We start from the raw sequence: 22,427 nt of genomic DNA, 5'->3' as shown, positions 1-22,427 counted from the left end.
CCCCATTGTCACCCGCGCCGCCATCGGAACCGCCGCAGCGACCGCGGGAAACTTTGAATCATTTTTATTGCATCGAGTTATCTTTGTTATCTTTGTTATCTTTCTTTATTACCGGGCGAACGTCTAAGCGCCGGCGCCTCTCCTTTTCTTTTTCGGCGAGATAATACGAAAACGTTCACACCCCTTTGACTCCCCAAATGGGATAACTTCTTTAATTCGGAAATTTAGTGGTCTAAAAAGAAGTAATTATACCGAGATTCAAAGCACACTACCGCACTCGTGATATGCGCCTCAAGTTTGGTAAACGAAAAACTCTGGAAAATTCACGAACCTTCGAGAAATCTAAAAAAATTGGAAAGCGAGATTACTTATAACGTTCCAAGCAGTCACGCAATCGGTAGCGAAAAATAGCCGAATATACCTTTTGTCAGGTGGTGGCCGAAACGTGTGATACGTCGCGAGTCGAAGAGAATTAGAAAGCATGTACGTTGTATGGTACGCCGAGCATTGGTCGGCCAGAATTTCCCTCCCTTCGAAGCGCGGTGCAGGAGGTAACGGGGAGCAACCGCAAGGCAGAACCGGGTGAAACGTTGTACACGTATACTACACGTGGAGGTAGGAAAAGGGTCTGAATTTGCATTTTATTTGCCGTAGTGGAGGTTCGCCTTTTCGCTCACGACATTTATTTTAATTAAATTACTTCTGAGCGTCGAACAACCCATTTCCTATAAATTATCCCTCTTACAACTTTGCATACAGAGGTTTTAATGTACTTGGCGTTTCACCCCCGAGGTATCTGTATTGTATAAATTGAAATCGAATGAAAATTATATCAGGTGGTATAAAGGGCGATGCATCCAACTCTAAAATATCCATTTCAGTTTTCTCGCTTTTGTAATAAGTTGGGGACGCCGCGTTTCAATCATGCATGCGTGCAGCGATATAAAAAAGTTCGTTGATTTCACACGTGAAAAATAAATCGTCGTCATTGGTCCCCATAGAAGTTTCTTCGATTCCACGTTATTTATTCAAATTTTCTTCGACGCCTCCGCCTTTTCACGGACCCCACGTCTCGAGAGATATAGGCATACGAGAAAACATATCGGAGTTTGATACAGTGTGGAACACAGAGGCGATAAATAAGGGAAATAGTCCATTCGGTGCGCCCCGCTGGGCCATCCCCGTGAATTTGCGTATTGAAAAACTCACATGGGGCGTCTCGGCTTTGAATCCCATACTACGTAGGTACGGAAAATACACGAGTCTTTGTCTGTCGTGCGAACGGGATCCACGATTGCGGGTCCAAGGGTTGAAAGACAATGGGCATGCGATTGGCGAGCCGAAACAACATCCAATAACTAAATGAAATTTTCCAACGCAGTAAAAAATCGCAGGCAATTCATTTTCCTTTCGATATATTACACAGCAGGCTGAAATATTTTCAACTCATTCCTCGCTGATAATTTTAAACAGGTAGTATTTCTTTATTGGGTGCACTGCCTCGTGTTACGTGGTAAGAAACGGGGTAAGAAATACAGAAAAACGGAGAAAAAAAAAGGATTAATACGCTGCGAGTATTGCGACGTAGAGAGAATTTTCTATGCGCGCCAATTTCCACCCTCCAATAAATGAAAATCTAATAAAAGATGCGTCAGGGTGTAAATCAAAGCATAAATTATGATTTAACGTTTCCGTGTAGCAGATATGTAATATTCAGAATATTTCGAATAGAGGCAATTTCAATGGGGAGATTTCATATTAGGTATATATATATACCCATGTACATGGTGGCAATTTATCACATTCTTCAAGAAAAATAAAAATAAATCATCCACCTTTAAATTGCAGAAGCTATGGAATAGCTGTTATTCCTTTATGAGAAGTATTTCATAAAATCTTACAGTAAAATATAAAAAGAATATCACACGTGTACATGTTTTGAATTTATTATATTATACACACTATCTTTCATATGACTCACTCCATAATATAGGTCAGTCAATATTTCATCTATCAAAAAATCTTGATACAAGCTGAAAACTGATGCATGTTTATCATAGGTCATATATTTTGATTAAGGTAGCGTTTTTTTACAGAGCACACATTCAGTTTGACATGGCTTTTGTAGATTCGCAGGATCAAAAGAGTTGTCCAATGATCAACTAACATTTGTTAGATTTCAGTTGCCGTTACAGTATTAGCAAAGGGTGAATGAAACGGAGAGTACACCAAGGAGAGACTGCAGCGAAGGAGGTGAAGAAACATGGGAGTATAGGGCACATGGAGTAAAACAGTGATGCTTCAACATTCAGTTTCGTAGCGTCGAGCGCAGCCTCCAGTCTTCCATACCTTAGCCACTACTTCACACAAAACAGTTACATGGTCGATACTAACAACACACACAATTCTAGATACATATTACGAATAAAGACATCATTGAATACGAGAATAAATTGACATGGAATTAAATTCCCACATCAGCATGGTAGAAAGTAAGGTTAGATAGGTTAGAAACAGCTTGGAACATTGAATTTTTTGCTGTTTTGGCTCGTTGAAGTTACAATTATTTGGCCGATTAACAATACGAATTATTCATGTAAAAATCAAGGTCATCATTGGTTATTAAACATTAATTTACCTGATAAGCAACGTCATCGCCGGTCTTCCCGCGCGTAGCTCCAATATTCAGAGTCAGAATAGAACTCTCATCGGCATTCCAGGCGTAAAGTACATCGTCGCGAATTTCGATGATATTATGCGTCTCCTGCCCGTTTTTGGGTACACTTTCTTTCAATATTTTAAACAATTTCTTTTCATTTAAACACAATGTGTCCGTACGCAATGCCATGATTGAAACTTGTATACAACACACAGTACACACACAACGTCGTATCTACAGCTGCGCCGACAGCTGACCGTTTGTTGGTGTCAGGTCTGCCACCTAAAAAGCAAGGAGGCAGACAGCACGTGAGAATTGGTTGACGTTTGGATGTTAATATCTGTCGTCTTTTCTACCGACAGATGTTGAGGAATTTTGTTTCTTTGTAGATGCTTGATGTTACGACTAATTTAACATTGTTAAATATGGGAATTGCTTCAAAAAAATGAACCGTTAGTACCGTGCAAGGTTCACAGCTCAGGCCCCGGGGGGATTCGAACCCCCGATCTCCTGTTTACTAGACAGGCGCTTTAACCAACTAAGCCACGGCGCCGTTGTTACGATTGCATCACGTGTAGCACAAAAAGCAAATAATGTATTTTCATAAGAAATGGGAGGGGGGATTGTGAACCCAGACGAGGATTGACGAAGCAAAAAGAATTGATCACCTGTAATGGTAATCGTAACGGTGATAAAAATGGTCAAAGAGATTCATTTGAGAAGCTATCGGCATATGTATAGCCCTTTCGATCAATTCCTAGACAATCACAGCTTATTTTTGCCCGCCATCTGAACGACGCAGTTCTACCAAAGAATGCTTGATCTAGGGGTGGTTTCGATTCTGCACAGGGGTAAAAAGTAAACCGCCCCCGGGTGGGCTCGAACCACCAACCTCTCGGTTAACAGCCGAACGCGCTAGCCAATTGCGCCACGGAGGCCGATGTGCCATGGCAATTTGACGAATTTGATAAGAAACACGATAAAAAAATCGCCAAATTGATAGCAATTCCCTACTCCTTCGTCATTGAACTTTGTCTGCCATTGACCGATTAGATTCAAAGGTATCGGCATACTATTTTGTCAATGATTCCCATCATCGCCAATTGCCGAATTATTGGTATCTGCAGGTCTAGAAAAATCCACACAACTCTGGGGGTGTTTGAAGGCATCTATTACACTCCGTGTCCTATTTCTCGATGCTTATCAGTTTTCACATACGTTTGCACGCGGGCACTCAAATGAGCTGATACTAGGACACACTGTGCGATAGGGAAATTCGGGGTGTTGTCTGAGGCGTGCAAGACGCCGGCAATGCCCCCAAAGAAGGCCTCGGGTTCGAGCACACCTACGTTAACGGGGTGTTTAAATTGTGTGTTTAATTACAAGTAGGAGACAGTTGCGGTGAAATTTATTGGTCAGTGTTTTCTGCCTCTGCTATATCCTTTATAGACCCGGTGTGCCTTCGGCAAGATATAGGTAGGTAGGTACGTACACCTTCCTTCCCAAGTATCAAGACGATGTTTACCGTCTTAGCAGCTGCCATGACCTCTTCCACGAGTGGTGAACAATTTCTGAACAACATATTAAACCAACTGAATAATTTATGTCTCGATAACACGCGTGCAGCAGGTCTGTCCAATCTGCACCATCCCCTCAAATTCTGCAGTGCAATGCGTTCCCGATAATCAGATCATCGATCGTTTTTCACGATGCCATATTGGTCAAAATCGGGACGGCGTGGTATCTGCATTACGTGAGAATACGAGTTACAGCAAATGCGATTAGGGGTGGTTCGCACATGTTAGGCGAATCGCAGTAATTAATAGGATACAAGGGTAAATTCATCTCACTATGGCTAGGCATGCCAAATATGTGCATTATTACACGGGACATAATAACAAGCGGGAGGTCATTATTGTTATCATTATCATCAGCGTGATCACCGTGCATGTAGTATACGTATACCTCGCAATGTTCGCGGAAGGTGAAGACGAAGTATGGGGTTGTAGTAGTGGTAACCGGTAAAGGTCTACTAGGAACGGTGATGGTGTCGGAGGTGGTGGAGGTAGTTGGGTACCTCGAGCTGCTCCGTTTACTTCTTATTAGGTCGAAATTTATGGCCATAAATCTACGCGGGGCGCTGAGAGGATGAATCTTGGCCGGCGAAGTTTACTTCGCTTAGGTCGAACCAGGCGTCTTACAAGGTTTACGTTACATACACACATCCGCACACCTACGGCCCAATGCCAGTTATATCTACGTACCAAACTTCCGTCCAAATACTCAACTAAACCCTAACGAAAATCACGTAACGGGTGTTCCCGCGGTCGTCACTCGCTCGAAGGCATTATTTGAAAAATACACCCTCGCACGAAACCCCGTGTATCGTATCCTGTGTCTGGAAAAGAAATTTGATTCATTTATTTCGGCGATTTGGCAGATGTACTTTACCACCGAAGATTCCGTAACCATCAAGTGATCGATTTGCCGTAATTATGCGGAGGGAAGATTTTCAGATGGAGCGCGTGTTTGGGAGACACTGCTTAAAGGACCTGTTGTAAGGTACATAGGTCATTGCGGTGTTGAAAGGGACTAACTTATTGGAGCATTGGGAATTACTATAGTTTATTATTAGGGAGATACCGCGCGGCTGTTCCAGATCAAGGGTTTCTGTATTTCTCCTCACACTTTACTCCCCAGAGTAAACGATCCGTGGCCTTAAGATTTCCTCACCTTATCCTCCTTCGTTCGCGCGCGATATCCCCCTCATCCCTAATTCGTACTCGCGTCCAATTTGCCGTTTCCTATTTTCACCCGCCGTGTACGTCCAATTAATTTATTTATCAATCCTTTTAAACGTTCGTGAGATTCGATGTATACCACGCTCCACTATTACGTGGAAAAGAACACCGGGCGAACCTTGAAGTGGGTAGATGGAATCGATAAATAAATCGAGTAGACGAAAAGCAGAGCAATCTGCGGCCTGCCAGGTCGGCGGGGATGGTAGGTCTTCATTTATAACTGGGAAAGGATGGAAGGATTGGCGAAAGATGTTGCTGCGTAGGAAGACGAATCGACAACATACCATACCATCCCTCTCCTGGCATCTTCCATACATCAAACCGTTGCCCATTACGTACGGTGTGGTTAGACGTGGCGCGCCGACCATATGACGACGGAGGGGTGCATTCCACGGTTAATTTGGAACGACCTCACTATTGCTGTGATAAAAAATTCATCGATTAAGTATCATTTATAATTTTCACGAAAGATCGAAAGCGCTAATCGTCGCATCGATCGCGACAAGGTAGTCGAAACGGTTCAGCTTGGTACGAAAGAATTTTATTGGCATTCATTACGAAGCGACTACGTCTGATATTAATTGGGCCTTATGTATTTGCGGTAATCTAAAGTGCAGATATTGTTGAAAAATGGGTGTGCCTTATGGCGAAGAAATATCGTTTATCAATGAAAAGGCTTTTAGCAGGCGCGTCGGCCGTCCGCAGGTAGAAAGTAATCAGTATCAATTAATGTTGAAAGTGTGAATAATTACAGGGGATACATCAGGCGTCACTTACGACAGTGTACGTTGTATATGAAATGTGTTTTTACCGAGGTTTTGTACGGTTACGTGTAAAACACAGTGCGGGGGTAACGTTGTATTTTTATAGTTGACGAAGAAATTTGAGAAGATCGATAATAATATCGCTGACAACGACAGGATCGGCGATATCTACAGATGCGTGACTCAATCGATTTTCCAATTGGGACATTTTTCAATCAAGCGAAACGAGGATGTCCGCATAATCGTCTATGGATTGCAAGCAATACGCGTCGCGTGAACGACCAACGCCAGAAACTATTTATTCATTAATATTCTAGGGGTTAATGGATCCTTTGAAAGGTCCATTACATTGGCAGACTTTGAAAATCTCCTTCCCACATTACAGCGCTCATTGCCTCAAATTGTTCCTCAGACATCAACTGTATCGAGTCATTATCTGTCAATAAGATGAGCGAAGTTTTGTCTCAAGTCTTTCCAATTCAATTTGGAGCTTTATTTCCTTAGCAGGCCCATTTCGCCTGCTCTGTTTCTACATATTTTCCAACACGCTTGTGAATAAAATCGACATAAAATTATTAATAACTCAAGCACCTATAGTAATTTCTTTTCTGCGTGTTTTCGAAACACGAGATGAGTCCAACGGGGCCCTAACAACGTCGATAAATCAAGGAAGTTAATGAAAATGTAGGACTTGACGACCGACGAACCGTGGAGTACACCGCGAGAAAGCCATATCATATCCTATACGTAAAAAAACGTATATATCCGTATTATGTGCTTGCGTTTCGTGTACGTCGGAGTCCAACTGCGCATTTAAATGTAATGAAAAAAAAGATATGAAATAAAAACAAGGCGAAAAAAGAATGAGAGAAAATAAAGAAAATAAGAGAAAGGAGAAAAAAAAATAAATAATACCTTGCCGGAAAATACGCTCGTAAAAATATCAAGATAAGGGTGAGGGACGCGAAGATACGAGAATTTTGAGGTAGTCCGCAGCAGCAGGGGGAACACACGGGGATATCATCACTCCGAAAAAACTAGGTAATTAGAGAAATACAAACGGACTCGAACCGACTCGACTCAAATTTATAAGGTAGCGATGCACGGGATCATGTAATGCCGAGGGTAATATAAACCCTGTATATCTCCTGTTCCGCATCGAAATAAAACCCTAGAGATACCGATCTTGGAAATGTCACTTTTTTGAATACGCGTTACATTTAAGTATCAACGCATGCCTCATTACGATGCAACGACCATACGACACGCTGTTGTGTGCACGTCCTACATAATCTATAGCCTATATCCATAACGTCGAGACTTTTTCTGATTAAAGAGCATTGTGCGCCGAATGTGACATTAACCAATTAAAAAGCTCTACATCCTTTCTGGTGTAATTCGACGAAACTGTCTCATTCATACCGAACGAATCTGTAAGGTTCCCGTAAACTTTGATATTCCTCCGGAGTGATTGAAACACTCGAAGGAGGATTTCTGAAGATTCTTCCTCCGGATATCTCGGGAATCACCGTCCAGAGATGTAGCATTGTGTTATTCACGTTTCGGTGACGATGTCGAGCGGAAAAAAATTATAAATCTTCTGACGGTTTTTTCAACGTCTCAAAAATATAATTGAACATACTGCGTTAGATTACCTGCTCGAAAATTATACCCATGTCCATAATATTGGACGAAGATATCAGCCCAATTTAATTGGTTACGGGGTGATTATAGCTGCAGTTTGATATCATGAGAACGATAAAAAAGAGCAATCTCAATAAACGAAAAGCTGAGGAACGGAATTGAATTGAGCGTAATTGAGTCGAAAGATTCGATACGGTGTACGTGCACGTGTAAACAATTTCGACACGCCGTTTTTCCGGTAATTGTTTAGGCGTGTACGGGTCCCTTGATGCGGCGAAAGAGTTAAACCTCCCTAATCGGAGGTGTTCACAAAATACAGACATTAAATGAAAAGGGTTTGCGACAAGAGCGTTATCTGTTCAGGAGCGAATAAAAGGAACATCGAACGAGGCGCGTTGACCATATGGCAAAGGGATGTTCGTGTCAAATCTTCCCTTTACCTAATAGATAGTGGTAAATCCCATTCAGTCTATAACTTCATAATACCAACAACGGGAGGGGTAGTGAAACTAGGAAGGAACGATATCCCGCGATCTAATTACTCGTGAGTGGTTTTGCAAAATCACCGAGACAATCAGCAGGTAATCATCAATTGTGCCCAACACCTGAACACCGCTGTCATAGACGTAGGCGTAATTCTCGTTTTGGGGATGGTGCGTAATTAGTTTATTGCGAATACATCACCCGAATAGCGGGTGGAGATAGCGAAAGGTCGGTGAAATATGTAAACTAGTAACGAATACCCGTAACACGTCGTCTACATTGCGTATGTTTTATACCATAGGTATAACCTACAGCGTACATGACGTACCTACGTACGAGTAATGGTAATTACAATGGGGTCGAAAAGTAGCGTGTGGGCATCGCGGTGTTATAACCCGTTATCTCAATAAGTTTAGGAACTCGATTGCCTCGGGCTAACGAAATCGTTCAATTATTTGAACAGGAAAAAATTTCCGTGTAATCTCCAGGCGATACACGATTCACAATCTTGATACGGGTTAAGGAAACAAACGTATCTACACCGAACTGTCCGCTCGTCGTTTTACAAGTCTGTAAAACACTGATCGCGATTCTATGATTTCAGGAGAGCTACTTCTGGCTTCGTTACGATGCTTTTGAATGGAAATTGAACGACAATTGTGTAACGACACGAGAAACGAAATACGTCGTACTTCGATTGATCGATTTTTTTTTTTCTTCGAATTACCGAGAAGCGAATGCTTGTGATTATCCTCAATCCTGTTCAACGCGTCAAATTCAGGTGAAATGAAAAGTTTCACGAGTGCAGGATTATCGGAGTGAGATTTTTCCAGTTGATCGGGTGTACCCATTGTTTTGTAATTAATTAGGGTAAAAGAGCGTCCAACTGATAATGAGACGCACACATGGTTCTGATATACCCCGTAAGATATAATTTTTATAGTTCATTATTCTTCCATCATCATATCGTAACGCGTGGCGAAGTCACGGCAGGACTTCGTGCTGAGCTACTTTTAATTAAATTTTTCATACTTGTTCGAGGTACGATTTCGATAGACGAGAGGCGATGGAAATGATTCGGCTCTTTTTTTCTATTTTCTCAGTATTTTGATAAAGTAATAATCGTATCCAGGGCAAAAAAACAAAAACAAAAAAAATGTAAAAATATAAATCTCGTGACACGGGGATGGGTCGGGGGTAGCGCGAGTACTTGAATATTTTTAATTTTTGAAAATAATTTTCGAACGATAAATAAGGTCCGTTAAATTACGTAGCGGGCGTCACTTCGGGCGATTAGGAAATGCCAACGGCGTCCATTTCATTCCGTTTCATTCCGTATCATAAATTCCAAGCTCTGACCCAAAGTCATTCGTTTGATGAGACACATGAACAATTCTTTAAGCGGAAAATAAATAACATCCAGGGTTGGGCGCAGCGAGCATGCCACCCAACAGAAGCCAACCAACCTACCCTACGACACCCCTGCCACCGTAACGCTAACAAGAAAAAACCGAGGGGGAGACATTTTAATGTCAACAATTAAAAATATTACACATACATTACTCCCCCCCCCCGGCCACCCGGCTACCACCTACACTCACCCCCACCCCCACCCCCACCCCCGCCATCGCCCGGCCAACCTCCTTCCACCAACACCCATCTTTCTCTGACAAGTATATACATGCTCTCACGTGATATGATAATGATACCGAAAGCTCTATATTACCTACTCACCCCCACTTTCACCCCTATACTCTTCGTCTCCACCACCCGCGGCATACATTCAACGTCCTCCTATATGCCCACTCACAACTTGGATATACTATTTTTATTTCCCCCTCGTGTTTTGAGGGTGTGTTACATTAGGCCTCGGGGCTAACCCTTTCTTATTACCGGTCGTCATGTCACTGGAGCTTTGCTGTCACGTGGAAATTATGCTACGCGATGGTCGCAATGACCGTAGGTACGTACAGGTTACGGAGGTAAGTAGATATAAGGTCGGTTCGCTTTCGACTTTTGTTTGCAACCGACACGGAGGTCATGGCGTATTCCTTAATAGAGCAGCGGTAGGTGTTGACCAGGGAAAGAGGATAACGGAGGGAAAACTTGTAGATTTTTTTTGTCCGAAAAAACGCCCAAGTATTATGCGAATATAAATCAATAAGAAGAAGAAGAAGAAGAAGCATACGAGTGGGTTAGGGGCGAGTGGACCTGAGGGGCGGAGGGGTGGAGGGAGCGTATCTAGGTGGAAACGTATCTATTAATGCTTTGTATTCCACGTAAGATGTAAGATGTGCCCCGAAGGACCGGATTCATTTATTTATCAGGCTCGCGTGTCTGGCGTGCCGATACTCAATCAAGCCCAGAACCATTTGTCACGTGTCAAGTTCCGGATCTGCGGCAGATTCGTCTGTGCGGCGAATTCCAATCGTCACGGGATACGACGTCATCGTTACGACGTTCTGCTGCCAGGAGTTTGCCTCCCCCCCCCCCACGAGCGAACGTCGTACGCGATCGAATACGAGCCGCTGGATTATCCTTCGGATGTTATGCGCCGTTTTTTGTTCATTCTCGGCGAGGCTCGCTTACTTTTCAGTTTTTGGAACGATTACACCGTTTGACGTACATACATGCGATATATTCATCCGGGAATACTGCTGGGTCGAATTGACATTTACATATGCTTGAGCGTCGCAGCAGTCGTCGTAAGAAGTAATATCCTAGGGAAAGAACACATATCCTCCTCCCTTCCGACGTATATGCAAAACTCTCGGCGTGAGTGACAGGACGTATAAGGAATATATTTTCCCTCTAAACCGTTGTGTATTTTTCTATAGAAGCAAATAAATATGCGAATACGCGCATATAGCGGGGGAGATAGACAGACAGGCAGTCAGACGGCGGAAGTAGTACGAGGCAGCTTCCGATGGCCCGCATTGTGCTCAAATCGCATGCAAAACGAACGAACGAACGAACGAACGAACCGACGAACGAACGAACGAATGCGAACATAATACGGCTTTTCATACTTCACATTCAATCGAAAAGTTTACCCGAGGCTTGGATATGTCACGAACTTTAAAAACCAACGTTAAAAAGACCAAGGAAATTCACCTCATTGTCGGATCGGCCGTTTCTCAATTTTTAGGGGTTCCCCGTGCGCGACCGAACGAGTTCTCCTTCATTTTTTATCGATCAGGGAGGTCGATGGCGTAGGGAAGCGGATTTTCTCGCGCCTTTTTTCACACCGGTTTTTGGTCGGGATCAATTTTATTTCCGTGTCTTTTTTTTTTTGTTAAGTTTTCCCGCGTATCATTTCAACGGTTATTGTATACCGTTATATATTTACACGAGTTGATAATACAGCGTCGCGTTTAACCGGAGTACCTTCGGAACGGAGGGAACTATAAATTTCAGGGCTTAATCTTTATTATATTATACGATATACATAGGCGAAAGTAAGAGGAGAGGAGAGAAAGAAAAAAAAAAAAGAAAATTTATATCGATACGAGATACCCGCGTAGGTAAGTATAAATTTTCCATCACAGGGGCATAAAACAACGCGTGTAAACGCGAAATAACAGGGTAGTATATTTGCATAATGATTGCAATTATATTGCTATACCCACTTGTAATCTATAACGTAGTTCAAACGATAACGTCCAATGCAACGGAGACACGACAAGCGACCGTTAAAATTCTCTCGCAAAACCTTCGTTCTCCTACGCCAGAAAACTTGCGACCCGAAAGGGGTGAGTTCAACCCTTACGGCTCACGGTCGGTACTGCAGAATTGTTAGAGGAACGCGCGGACCCGTGGACTCCCTTATCGACGTGGGTGGTTCTGGACACCTTACAAAGTTCCCGATAGAAAGGGGTAGCTGTAAACCGTACCGTAGGGGACACTTTCGAACCATCTTCAAAGAACCAGATTCGGGATATCCGCACCGAATATCGCCAAGGAACGTTCCGAGATACGAAATGCACGATCATTCTTCGAGCAAAACTAGCCAACTGTGATTCTCGAATTTTGGCGAACGGATTTCGATATGTGAATAATCGAGTGTTGTCGCATTTTTAAAAGCGGAGGTAAGCTCGCGCAGGTGAAAGTTATACGGTGTAAACTTCGCTGGTATGTATTGTATAGATTTTTATGCAAATTCCATTGATATCTGATCGCGGTAACGATAGTGCAGCGAACATGCACATAGTGGCGAATACGGTGCGCTCGGAATTCCACTCTTTTATGCCCTCGATAGGGAGGTTCCGATTGGCCGGTCGAAGTCCAAAGCTCTTTTTCCATTGGCCGTGTTCGACGTGCGGGGTAACGAAGGCTTTAACGAGACCGAGTTGAATCGCGATTATAGCGAGCAGCTAGCGTCTGACTAGCGAGGGGGTTGTTTAATTAAATATATGTGTTTTGGAAATTATGGGTACCAGTCGGGAAGTGGGTAGATCGGGTTTATGAGAAATCCATACTTCCATACATACCGTACTCGCTATGCACGTTATAAAACTGTCAGAGCTATACCCGAGCGCAGATAATACCCGAAGCAAAAATCGAGCCAGGTATTCCAGTTAATTTGCAAGCTCTACTCGGCTCAACAACTCCTACGGTATTCCTGGAATTTTTATCAAAGCAGGACCTACCCCTTCGCCTTACTCGAACCTCCTTATCGTCGATGCTCGTAGAGTCTCGTAGATTTTCAAAGTTTTCAGCTAGACGTCTCCCGGAGTAGAAGTAGTCACGATCGCAAATCGCGTTCGTGCGTAGCGTACGTAGTCTTCCCTTTATTTTTCCCCGTTTCTTTTTTGCAGAGGTGTGCACGGTTGAAATGACCGCGAATACGACGGAAGGGGTACGCGGAGATTTTCATCTGGTCGATCGTTTCCGACTAGCCAGATATACGCGAGTTTGTAACGGTTGACGCGAGATTAGCGGTCGCGGTAAGTCGGTTTCCCAAAACCTTCGAGATCCGTCTTCAGCCGCAACTAACCACGGCGTTTGAGCACGATGGGAATTGTGTGCGAGATCTAAGACGTTGTCTCAAGCTGCAGAATCCCACGCACTTAAACACGGGCCTAATTAAATGCCTACCCACAACGGAACGCTCCGAACAATGTTTACTTTAGCCTACTTATACGTTAACAAGGACGAGAAGTTCCGGGAGAGCCGCCGAGGTTTCGCTTGCAAAACGTAAGAGGAGAAAGGGGGCTTGGGTTCTGCTCGCTAACTTTCCGAATAAAACTCCTTCGGGGTAGACGAGCCGCGGAGGGGTTGAAAAAAGGAGAAGAAAGACAATGTATATATATGTATATATACGCTCACAGTCCGACACCGCCGACACCACTCGCGCTACAAACTTTAATTTGTTGCATGGATTGCGTCAGATTCGTCGGATTCTCGGCATTGAACTTGCATTCCGACATTTTGATTCGAAATTACCTTTTACCACGTGAAACAATAAGAGTGAAAGAGTATAGGGTGAGTGAGGGATATACGCGAGTTGTCGCATCGCGCTATACGCATAACATGCATGCATAAGCTTGATAGAACGAAAAAATGTGAGCAATATCTGCTCCGTGGGCATTAAAAATTGAAAAAGCAATTGCGTCTTATAGCTATTACATATGCCTTATGCGGGATAGTGGCTTTTCCGAACGGATGAATGTGACGGGACGTCGCATCTTTTTATACCGGAGGTCCCTATATACCTACTTTCAAATGGAAAATACTACCCTTCTGACTTATCACGTGTCATTTATACTTTTCTCTCTGCCGCTGCCGCGTCTGCCTTCTGCCTGCTCGCTTTAAAATTGAATGTGTCTCAATTTCGCGTGTGTCAACACGTATTGGGAAGAAAATGGATGTTTGAAAGGGGAGTTCTAGTAAATATTATACGAACCGATTCCGGTGAGAATCGACGTTCTACTTTTTTTCTTCATTTTTTACAATTTTCCGAGGAAGAGGGGTGGAAAGAGGACAATCATTTTTTACACCCCCCCCCCCCCCCCCGCGTGCAGATATTATGGATATATATATATACATCCGTGTATACGTATATCGTACGAAATGAGGATTGAAATTTCGACGAGATTTCCGCAGTTCAATCACTTACAATTTATACATTTTTGCTTCCGCGACGATCAAAGGGTTTGAAACTCGCAAAAAAAAAAAAACAAAAAATAAGAAGAAATGTGGGGGAAAAAAAAGTAAAACGGTTGGACGTAGGGATCTAAGGCAGTATTGCCCAGCTGGCTCAATACCTCGATACAAAATTCTTTTCACAGGACTTGAATGGCTATAGGAAATATGTGAAAAGCTGAATTCAGACTCTGTATGCTCAAGCCTTTCTGAATGTACGAAATAGGTAGTGGAGCGCTTGCAAAGCGCCTATAAGCTTCCCCGTAATGAAACATTAATTATTCAATCGAAAGCCTCCTCCCGACCCCCTTTCAACTGCTCCGACAATTTCTCGTCGAGTGTTTTTGCCGAACCTGGATTTCAACTTATTAGCCCACGCGGTTCTCAGCTTTACACAGTGGAACAAACGCTCGGGCTGTATATAATTCACCCTTGATTTCTCATTAATTTATCACGTCTCTGTTTCGTGAGATTTTCAATTCCTGATGTTACATATTAGCTGGATTAATTTCCCATAATGTAGCACGTCCGTGATAATCTCCAATTTCGATGCAGCGGAATGAACGGTTCGATATATGTGACACCGAATGAAACGTATCACGATCGCAGCGGAACGAGGCGCGAACAACGTGTCCTTTGATTTCGGTCCACCTTGTAGATCAACCGCTGGAAAGAACGAGGAAAATAGGAAAATAGAGAAGAAAAGAAGAAAACGTAAACATTTTCGAAACGTATTTTGTGTTTCGTTCAATGAACGCGGGAATATCGTGAAAACTTGATATTTTTTTCGATCCATAATTCTCAGTCGATAGGCCAATTATATCCGATCTGCAACGTATAGGCGGAGAGTGACTGTGGCGTATTGTATAACAGTGGAACAAAATAACAAGTTGGAGGAAGCGGGCTAACATGTAACCACGCGGTAAAGGGTTTAGATGGCGATAAAACTTGCAGGACTTTTGTTTCGAGTTAATAATTTACTGAAACAATTGCGCAGTTTTATCGGGATCGCGTGCTGGCGTTTTACCTTCATAGAGTAGGTATAACGGAACAGTGTTCGATCAATTCTGATGGTTTCAACGCAATTTCGACTCGTTTTTGTCCCCCTAGCTAGGTATACCTCGCTGCGCTCACCGCCGCTCACCCTCTTCCACGACACCGTGGGGACGAACGCGTGACTCGCAGGCCCTCAGTCGTTAGAGCTTGGAAATCGTCGAAAATCTAAATGGTACAGAAAAGCGCGATTCGTGTGACACTCTGTAAACGAGCTAGCGCCTACGGACTATCTAAAAATAAAATAAACAAATTAATTTCCATCCTGTAACGGCTCCACATCGACATTTAACCGACAGATTTGTCGTTACGATTTTTCCTCGAAAATACATTTCACGCACAAAGTCAAACGACCGATTTCGCTTGACGTACCCATGCGTACTTTTATCCTTGTATATAATGATCATAAGTGTGACGATCAATCGGAGGATTTGAGGTTTTCATTCGCTGCCATCGACGCGATAAATATTCGCATGTGAGCCAATACTTTTCGTGCGGATGCAGTCGTTTTTTTTTTTATTTTATTTTTTTCTTTTTCTTCTTTTTACTCAGATGCGATAAATAGCGAAAAATATGGAGGCAATATGGTATACGTGCTGAAAACACGGTACGACGTTATATACCGAAGTCGACATCATTTTAATATCCGGCATTTTATGTCTTATGTTCAGCTATGGTATAATATTGCGAATAGTTATATATACGTAATACATATATAAACTTATACGATCGCACCATATATTGGAATACAGAGAAAATTTATCCTTGTGTCGGAATTCTACTGCGAGTTATATCGTAGACGTACGGGGTGTCCCGTACTACGCGAAAACCATGAGATTCAGCTGTCGAGGTATTTCGGGTGTCCAGGCGAACGGGACACCCTGTACATTCGATACAAGTTATTATATACGAGCGAATAGGAGGGTTGCGATAGAGCGTGTGTTCAATACCGATAATCAATATTAATAATAACAACATAAATAACACGAATCGTGCATGTCCCGTAGCCTTCGGATCTCGCGTGATAAATCATTGGGACAAGTAAAAAGATCCGCGATCCTTGTCCCTGCCTCGCTAGGTCAGGTTTGTATATGTATTCCGTGTAATTTTCCAAATTCAATTTCAGCTATTGTGGAATTTGATTAGTCTCAAGTTTGTAACGGAATGCCTTGATTTCAATCCGATACGGAGGAGGTCTCCGGATAGCACGAAAGAATGGAAGTAAAATGAAAAACGAGGCGGGAGACAATCCGTAATCACCGTAAATCAATGATCGAATCTATATGAATTCCGAAGCGAGCGAGAAAATTGACGTCGCGATTTTTTATCGATTTCCAGACCCAACGCAACGTGACACGAAATTTCGAAAGTAGGTTTGAGGAAAAAAATTACCCAACCACGTATAGTTCCGTCTTTTTCTTTCCGTCCACAACTTTTTGCCACCCCATTCGATTTGTCTTCTTTTTTTTTCCGTGCAACTGGTAACGGATAAATCGGAAGACGAGAAAAGTTTCAGACGACAGTTGCAAAGGATAAACGGAAGTCGTTGGTAATATCGATCATGCGATATTATATTAGCGTGTACGATGTGATTGCCGATGTGGTGGAATCTTAGGGGGGTGGGGGGGGGGGTAAAAGTTATCCCATTTCGATGAATAACCGGAAATGAATGACAGATGCCAACTGCAGGAATTCGCCGAGGATGAATACGAGTCTTGCGGAAGTACTGAAATATTATACCCGTCGTACGGACGCGTATACGAAGCGAAATACGCTGACGAAATCGAATGAAGGAAAAAACTTTGATAAACCGTGCGTACAGCGGTTTCGTTGAAAGTGGCATATCACATGATTTTTATTACGAATTTATCATCGTTTCACTACGATATTAACCCACGAAGCGTTAATAACTGTAATTTTTCACTTAATTCAGAGATTGCGTGTTTGACGAGAGGTAGGCAGATGTTTGATGCAAGGATCCCTGATGATCGGAACATCTGACACCGCGTCATTAAATACTCTCGCGAGGAGATCTCCTCGTTCTACGCGATATACTGAATGTACGTACGTACGTACGTACGTTGCAGGGTGTACGTAGGTACTATAATGCGAGAAAGTGATCAGCTCAGACACGCGACCCAAGAACAGTGATAAATTCGTTTCGCGGAAAAGCCGACAGTGACACAATGCACAAAATAGTGACTCGAGAACTAATTACTGCGACAACGTCTACCGGTCGCTTACGTAGGTATAGGTGCACGCGCCCACGTATTGCGCGATGATACGAGTATAATTTTATGAATTCGCTGCGACGATATGCAGTTCCGTAAATAAACGCGAACTTTCTTCCTCGTACGGTCATCGGCTGAAAAATGAAAATTCATCTCGCGATCGGCGAAAATGAAAAGAAAACGCTGGACTAGCGAATGAGCGATCGATGATCGTTATTAATTTTGTCGTTCCTTCCGCAGGACATTTCGCTTCGAGCGCTGTACGGGAGAAAATAATGCGGGGTAATCAATGACTCGTTCCTTATCGTAGCATCGATGAATTTTAAGCAGCGATTACGAGAAAAAATGATTGTCCTTAGGGTTTCGCTCCGCAGGGGTGAGACGCGAATATTTCTTCGGTAGGTCGGTTATAAAGGTGTATAAAGGTGCGCGTTCATTATTGACGAAATTTCTATTTCGAGGCATAGACACGCAGCTGCGATAATAATACAAACGCGATCAAGGTTCAAGCTGTAATCATGCGCCTTTCACGACTTTCACGACACGCCAAAACTGTCACCGATGGCGCCCCGTTAACAATGGGGAATCGCCGGCCCCCTCCCCCCCCCCCCGATGTAGGCTCTGGTTTATTGCTTATCGTCTTCCGCTTCCGGTCACCCGATTTAAAACTTTGATTATCCTTCCGAACTTAAAAATAAGAAACAGAACTAAAATATATACGTGTAATCCGGAGTCGCCCAACCCGATCGAATAATAAGCACACTGATCGTCGTAGAAATTTTTCTAGCTTCAGCATATATGGGTCAAATCGGGTCAATCGTCTTCAAATTAATTACACGCACTTTGAAAAATCTAAAAAACTTCACAGTCCAATCCCGATTGTTTCGGGATCGGTTCAAGATGAAATTTGATATTAGAAATTTCGAAAACAGTCGAGTGAATAAAAAAATGCAAATAGCGTTCGAACCGGAATGCAACGTGGAAAATGGCGTAGAGTGTTCGCATTTCGCTCATTCATTCGGCGATAATGATTGGAATCGATTACGAGAGTTTGATTGATCACGACGTCGGCTGTATAATAAGGCGGGGCAGGGAGCGACGCGGTTAGATGTATATATTTTATACAGTAGAGCTTCCCCGGATCGGATAAGAAGTTGTAATTATTAATCATACAGGAATTGCATAACTATCGGTCTTTTTCTTATCTGGACGGTCGAGTGATGTATGCGTACGAGCGAACCTTCGCAAAACCGTGAGCCCGAGGACGGCGGCATCGCGCGCCAGGCATATTATATGTATACGTATAACTTGTAGTTATATCAGGGTAATACTTCATCGAGATAACAACTAATAATCAATAGTAACTTAACAAGTCCACGTACGTTCCGTATACGCTACAGATAAAACTCACGGTTACACCTCACCTACCCATACACCTGCGAATTCGCGCCGACGAGGATATGCCCTATTCTCTGTACCTTATACCCACTTCCGCCGTACGATACACCCCCGTACACGGCCAACTTTCTACTCAGCTCCAGAGTGCACGCGAGAAGACCGTAGGTCAAAGGTCGTTGTTTAACCGACTGATAAGTTATTGTCAAAGACGTAATATCGACTGTGTGGGTGCTTTTCATTTTTTTTGCACTTTTAGATATAATAACGTAGGCGTTTTCTAGACGGAACTTGTTCGAAATCATATGAGAAACTTATGTATCGTCGGACTCTATAAATACCGATTCTGTCATTGATATTTTCACGGGGGTGTGTGAATACGAATGTTAATGTACATTTGCGTTTTTAACTCCGTGACAAGTGATTTTTTAATTACAACTCTCAGGGTTGTATATTACATATTTTTCCACGTCCACTACCTCGACATGTACGTACGTAATACGGTGCATGTATTTCCTTAGTATGTTTATACCCATGTCATTATCTAAATATGATTACATCGTTGCAGATGGTATCGCATATGGTTTTTCAACGGAACCGACACGTGACTTCTCCTCTAATTCATGGTTTTCCAAACAAGTAATTAATCGTCCTCGTGGCCGGGTCTCCGTCGTTGCGAGGATATTCGGTACACGTTGAGCGAAAAACCGACAGATCTGTGCGATATTACAGCTACTTGGTATCGAGTGAAAACTAAATAATTAAATACGGCGAATGTGGTATTAATTCGTTCGTACGCCGGGTCGTTCCGACACTCTGATTGGAAATGAGCCGCCGTCGGGCACCCGTGTAAGGACACGAAAAAAGTCGTCGTAAGAACGGAACGTTTTTGATCCAGGCGTTCCGTCGCGTGTACGGTTTTTGTACGCGCCCATGTTATACTTACGTGCGCCGCAGGTCGCGGGGTAGGTGTACGGGTATAACGTTGAAAAAAAAAGAGAGAAAAAAGAGAGAAAAAAGAAAAGAAGAAAAAAGGAGGAAGAAAAAAAGTCAAGGTATAAGGAAGGTGTGGTGCGGTGTACGCGCGGCATCGGACTCGTACATATCGCAGGTAGTACGTACAACCCGGGCGGGGGTGATCGAACGATAGAGTGCGAATGTAAAATACGATAGGGAGGGGTGAAGGTAGGGGTGAAATAATGTATTACAATCGAACGCACGCAATTACGCCGGCTATCGCCGTCTGTTGATCGGCTATAAAATGTAAAATTTAAAACAATAATTATCACGTGCCGTGTATCTAGGCGACCCTCCTTCTCCGTCTATCCTGCAACTCTGAAATGAAACCCGCTGGCTCCCGACGCCACCCCGTTCAATAATTAATATATCGACTTCTCTATCGTTGCTAAGCAATTATAGAGTATAAACAAATGTACTATCGGTCACCAAAGTGCTACCCCACATTCAATGCTCCGACGATCGGAACTATTTCACATAACTGAGGAGTTCGCTCATCACCGGATCCGAGGCTCCGGATGATCCACTCCTTCGACAACCTGTCGGCGCAGTATAGATTCTTCGTGAAAAACGGACGAACCAGTCGGATTGCCCACACTTCGAATCCGTCGGTTTCTCGCATCTTCGATTTACCCCCGATGGGGGGTGGGGGGGGGGGGGGAGAAAAAGGTGTTTGATCCGAACGATCTCCCCCATACCCCGAAAAAACCGAGTTCGCGGATGTAAATAAAATACAGGCCGGTAGTACGACGTACGTGAGATGGCACGCGCACGGATATCACAAGTCTTATTTCCCAGTCGGCGTGGGTACGACGAGGTATACCGGAATATGCTTCGGATGTCGTTGAACGGTCTGCATTCCAGGGATATGAGCGGTATAATGGCACGGGCAAAATTCCAATAATATATACCTGAGACGTTGTTACGTTTAACGTACAAAATGCGAGGTCCAATATGACAATATTATTCAATTTGGTACGTACGGTTACAACGTGAGCATTCGCATGCGGCGTACGCGCTGCTACGTACACGTGTGTTCGTGTGCGTGTGCGTGCGCGTGCGGATGTAAATTCTGCCGCGAACGCGAGTACGTGTTGCTTGCAAATATTTTTGTACGTCGCGTAGACGTATCTCTCTTTTCAAGTAACGCGATCCCACTTCTCTTTTGTGAGACGGCCGATGGAATGTTACCGTCGTTTCAATATTCCTTCATACCTCGGATTCCTTACGCACTACCCGAATTCTGCATTTTAAGAACGACTATAAATTCAATATCCAAACCGTCGGGGTTTCACTAAAGCATTCGAAAACATTCGGATTACATGGTACATACTTCGCATATGGCGTACCCCGACAACACATACTGCACGGCTGTAATACCTGGGCGCATTTCTCGCGAACGGGAGGCACGTTAAAACAAATAATCCGATTCAACTGTTTTTTTTTCTCAACATTTTTGCTTTTTCACCTGCTACGTTGTGCCAGCTACTGTGAAGATCGCGTGGCCAGATGTCTGGCCGGGACAAACGTGGGTGGCTTCGCTATGGAAAAATCGAAGGATACGCCTAATATATATCCATACTCCGTATGCTCGAATTCCTAGGAATCTATACCACTGAAGTTACAACTCATCGTTAGGTAGAGGAGTGGCGACTTTTCCCGACATCTCGACGATGAGTCAAAGTCGCCACCGACACATTTTCGAAATGATTGAAAAACCATCTCCGACACGGAGACCGGCGGCCATAATTTTCCCTTCCAAAGTTCCGTTGTTTCCCATTCGGAGGTGTCTGCAGTTTGAGCTGCGGTCGTATACTTTCGGGAGAAACGGACCTAATCCTCGGCAGCCTTTTGTACCGTTGACGAAGATCCTTTGACGTCGGTTGAAACAGATGCAGGAATCAGAGGATCCCTGCAGTCGTACAAGTTTCACCAAAGTCATCGAAGTTTTAGGAAAGTAATCAATCGATCTTTCGCCCCTCCCGCGGGATGCTGCGGCTCCGGCGGGTATAGGGGCACCGCGTATAGCCGCTCGCTGCCGGAGCCCGTATTTGATTGTTTAATTAGTAAGATGACCTCCCCGTCCCCCCGGTCCCCGGGGACCATCGGCGAAGCGAGCGACCGGCGCTCGCCCGTTCGCCCGTTCGTTCGCCGGTTCGCCCGTCTCGGCGTCGTCCGCTGGCGAGTCGTTCGCAAGGCGAAGAGATAGAGGAGACGGGCGAAGACGGGGACGTGG

General features: G+C 43.7%; 1 protein-coding gene and 2 non-coding genes across 3 annotated transcripts in view; all 3 read right to left on the bottom strand.

The window, feature by feature from the left end:
* LOC105684839 (nuclear pore complex protein Nup88) overlaps positions 1-2,928 on the bottom strand; it is a 97,373-nt gene extending 94,445 nt beyond the window's left edge. The window contains exon 1 of the mRNA XM_012398500.3: positions 2,639-2,928. Coding sequence (XP_012253923.2) covers positions 2,639-2,848 — 210 coding nt within the window. The 5' untranslated portion in view covers positions 2,849-2,928. The remainder of the gene's footprint in view (positions 1-2,638) is intronic.
* A 210-nt stretch (positions 2,929-3,138) lies between these two features.
* On the bottom strand, positions 3,139-3,212 carry Trnat-agu. Its single transcript has one exon. It is a non-coding gene; the product is annotated as a tRNA-Thr (tRNA).
* A 311-nt stretch (positions 3,213-3,523) lies between these two features.
* Positions 3,524-3,597, bottom strand: Trnan-guu. Its single transcript has one exon. It is a non-coding gene; the product is annotated as a tRNA-Asn (tRNA).
* Between the last annotated feature and the right edge of the window lie 18,830 nt (positions 3,598-22,427).

This window comes from Athalia rosae, chromosome 2 (assembly GCF_917208135.1).
Source record: "Athalia rosae chromosome 2, iyAthRosa1.1, whole genome shotgun sequence".
Classification (NCBI taxonomy): Eukaryota; Metazoa; Arthropoda; class Insecta; order Hymenoptera; family Athaliidae; genus Athalia; species Athalia rosae.
Note: the sequence above shows the minus strand (reverse complement) of the source record. Positions and strands in the feature narration are given on the sequence as shown.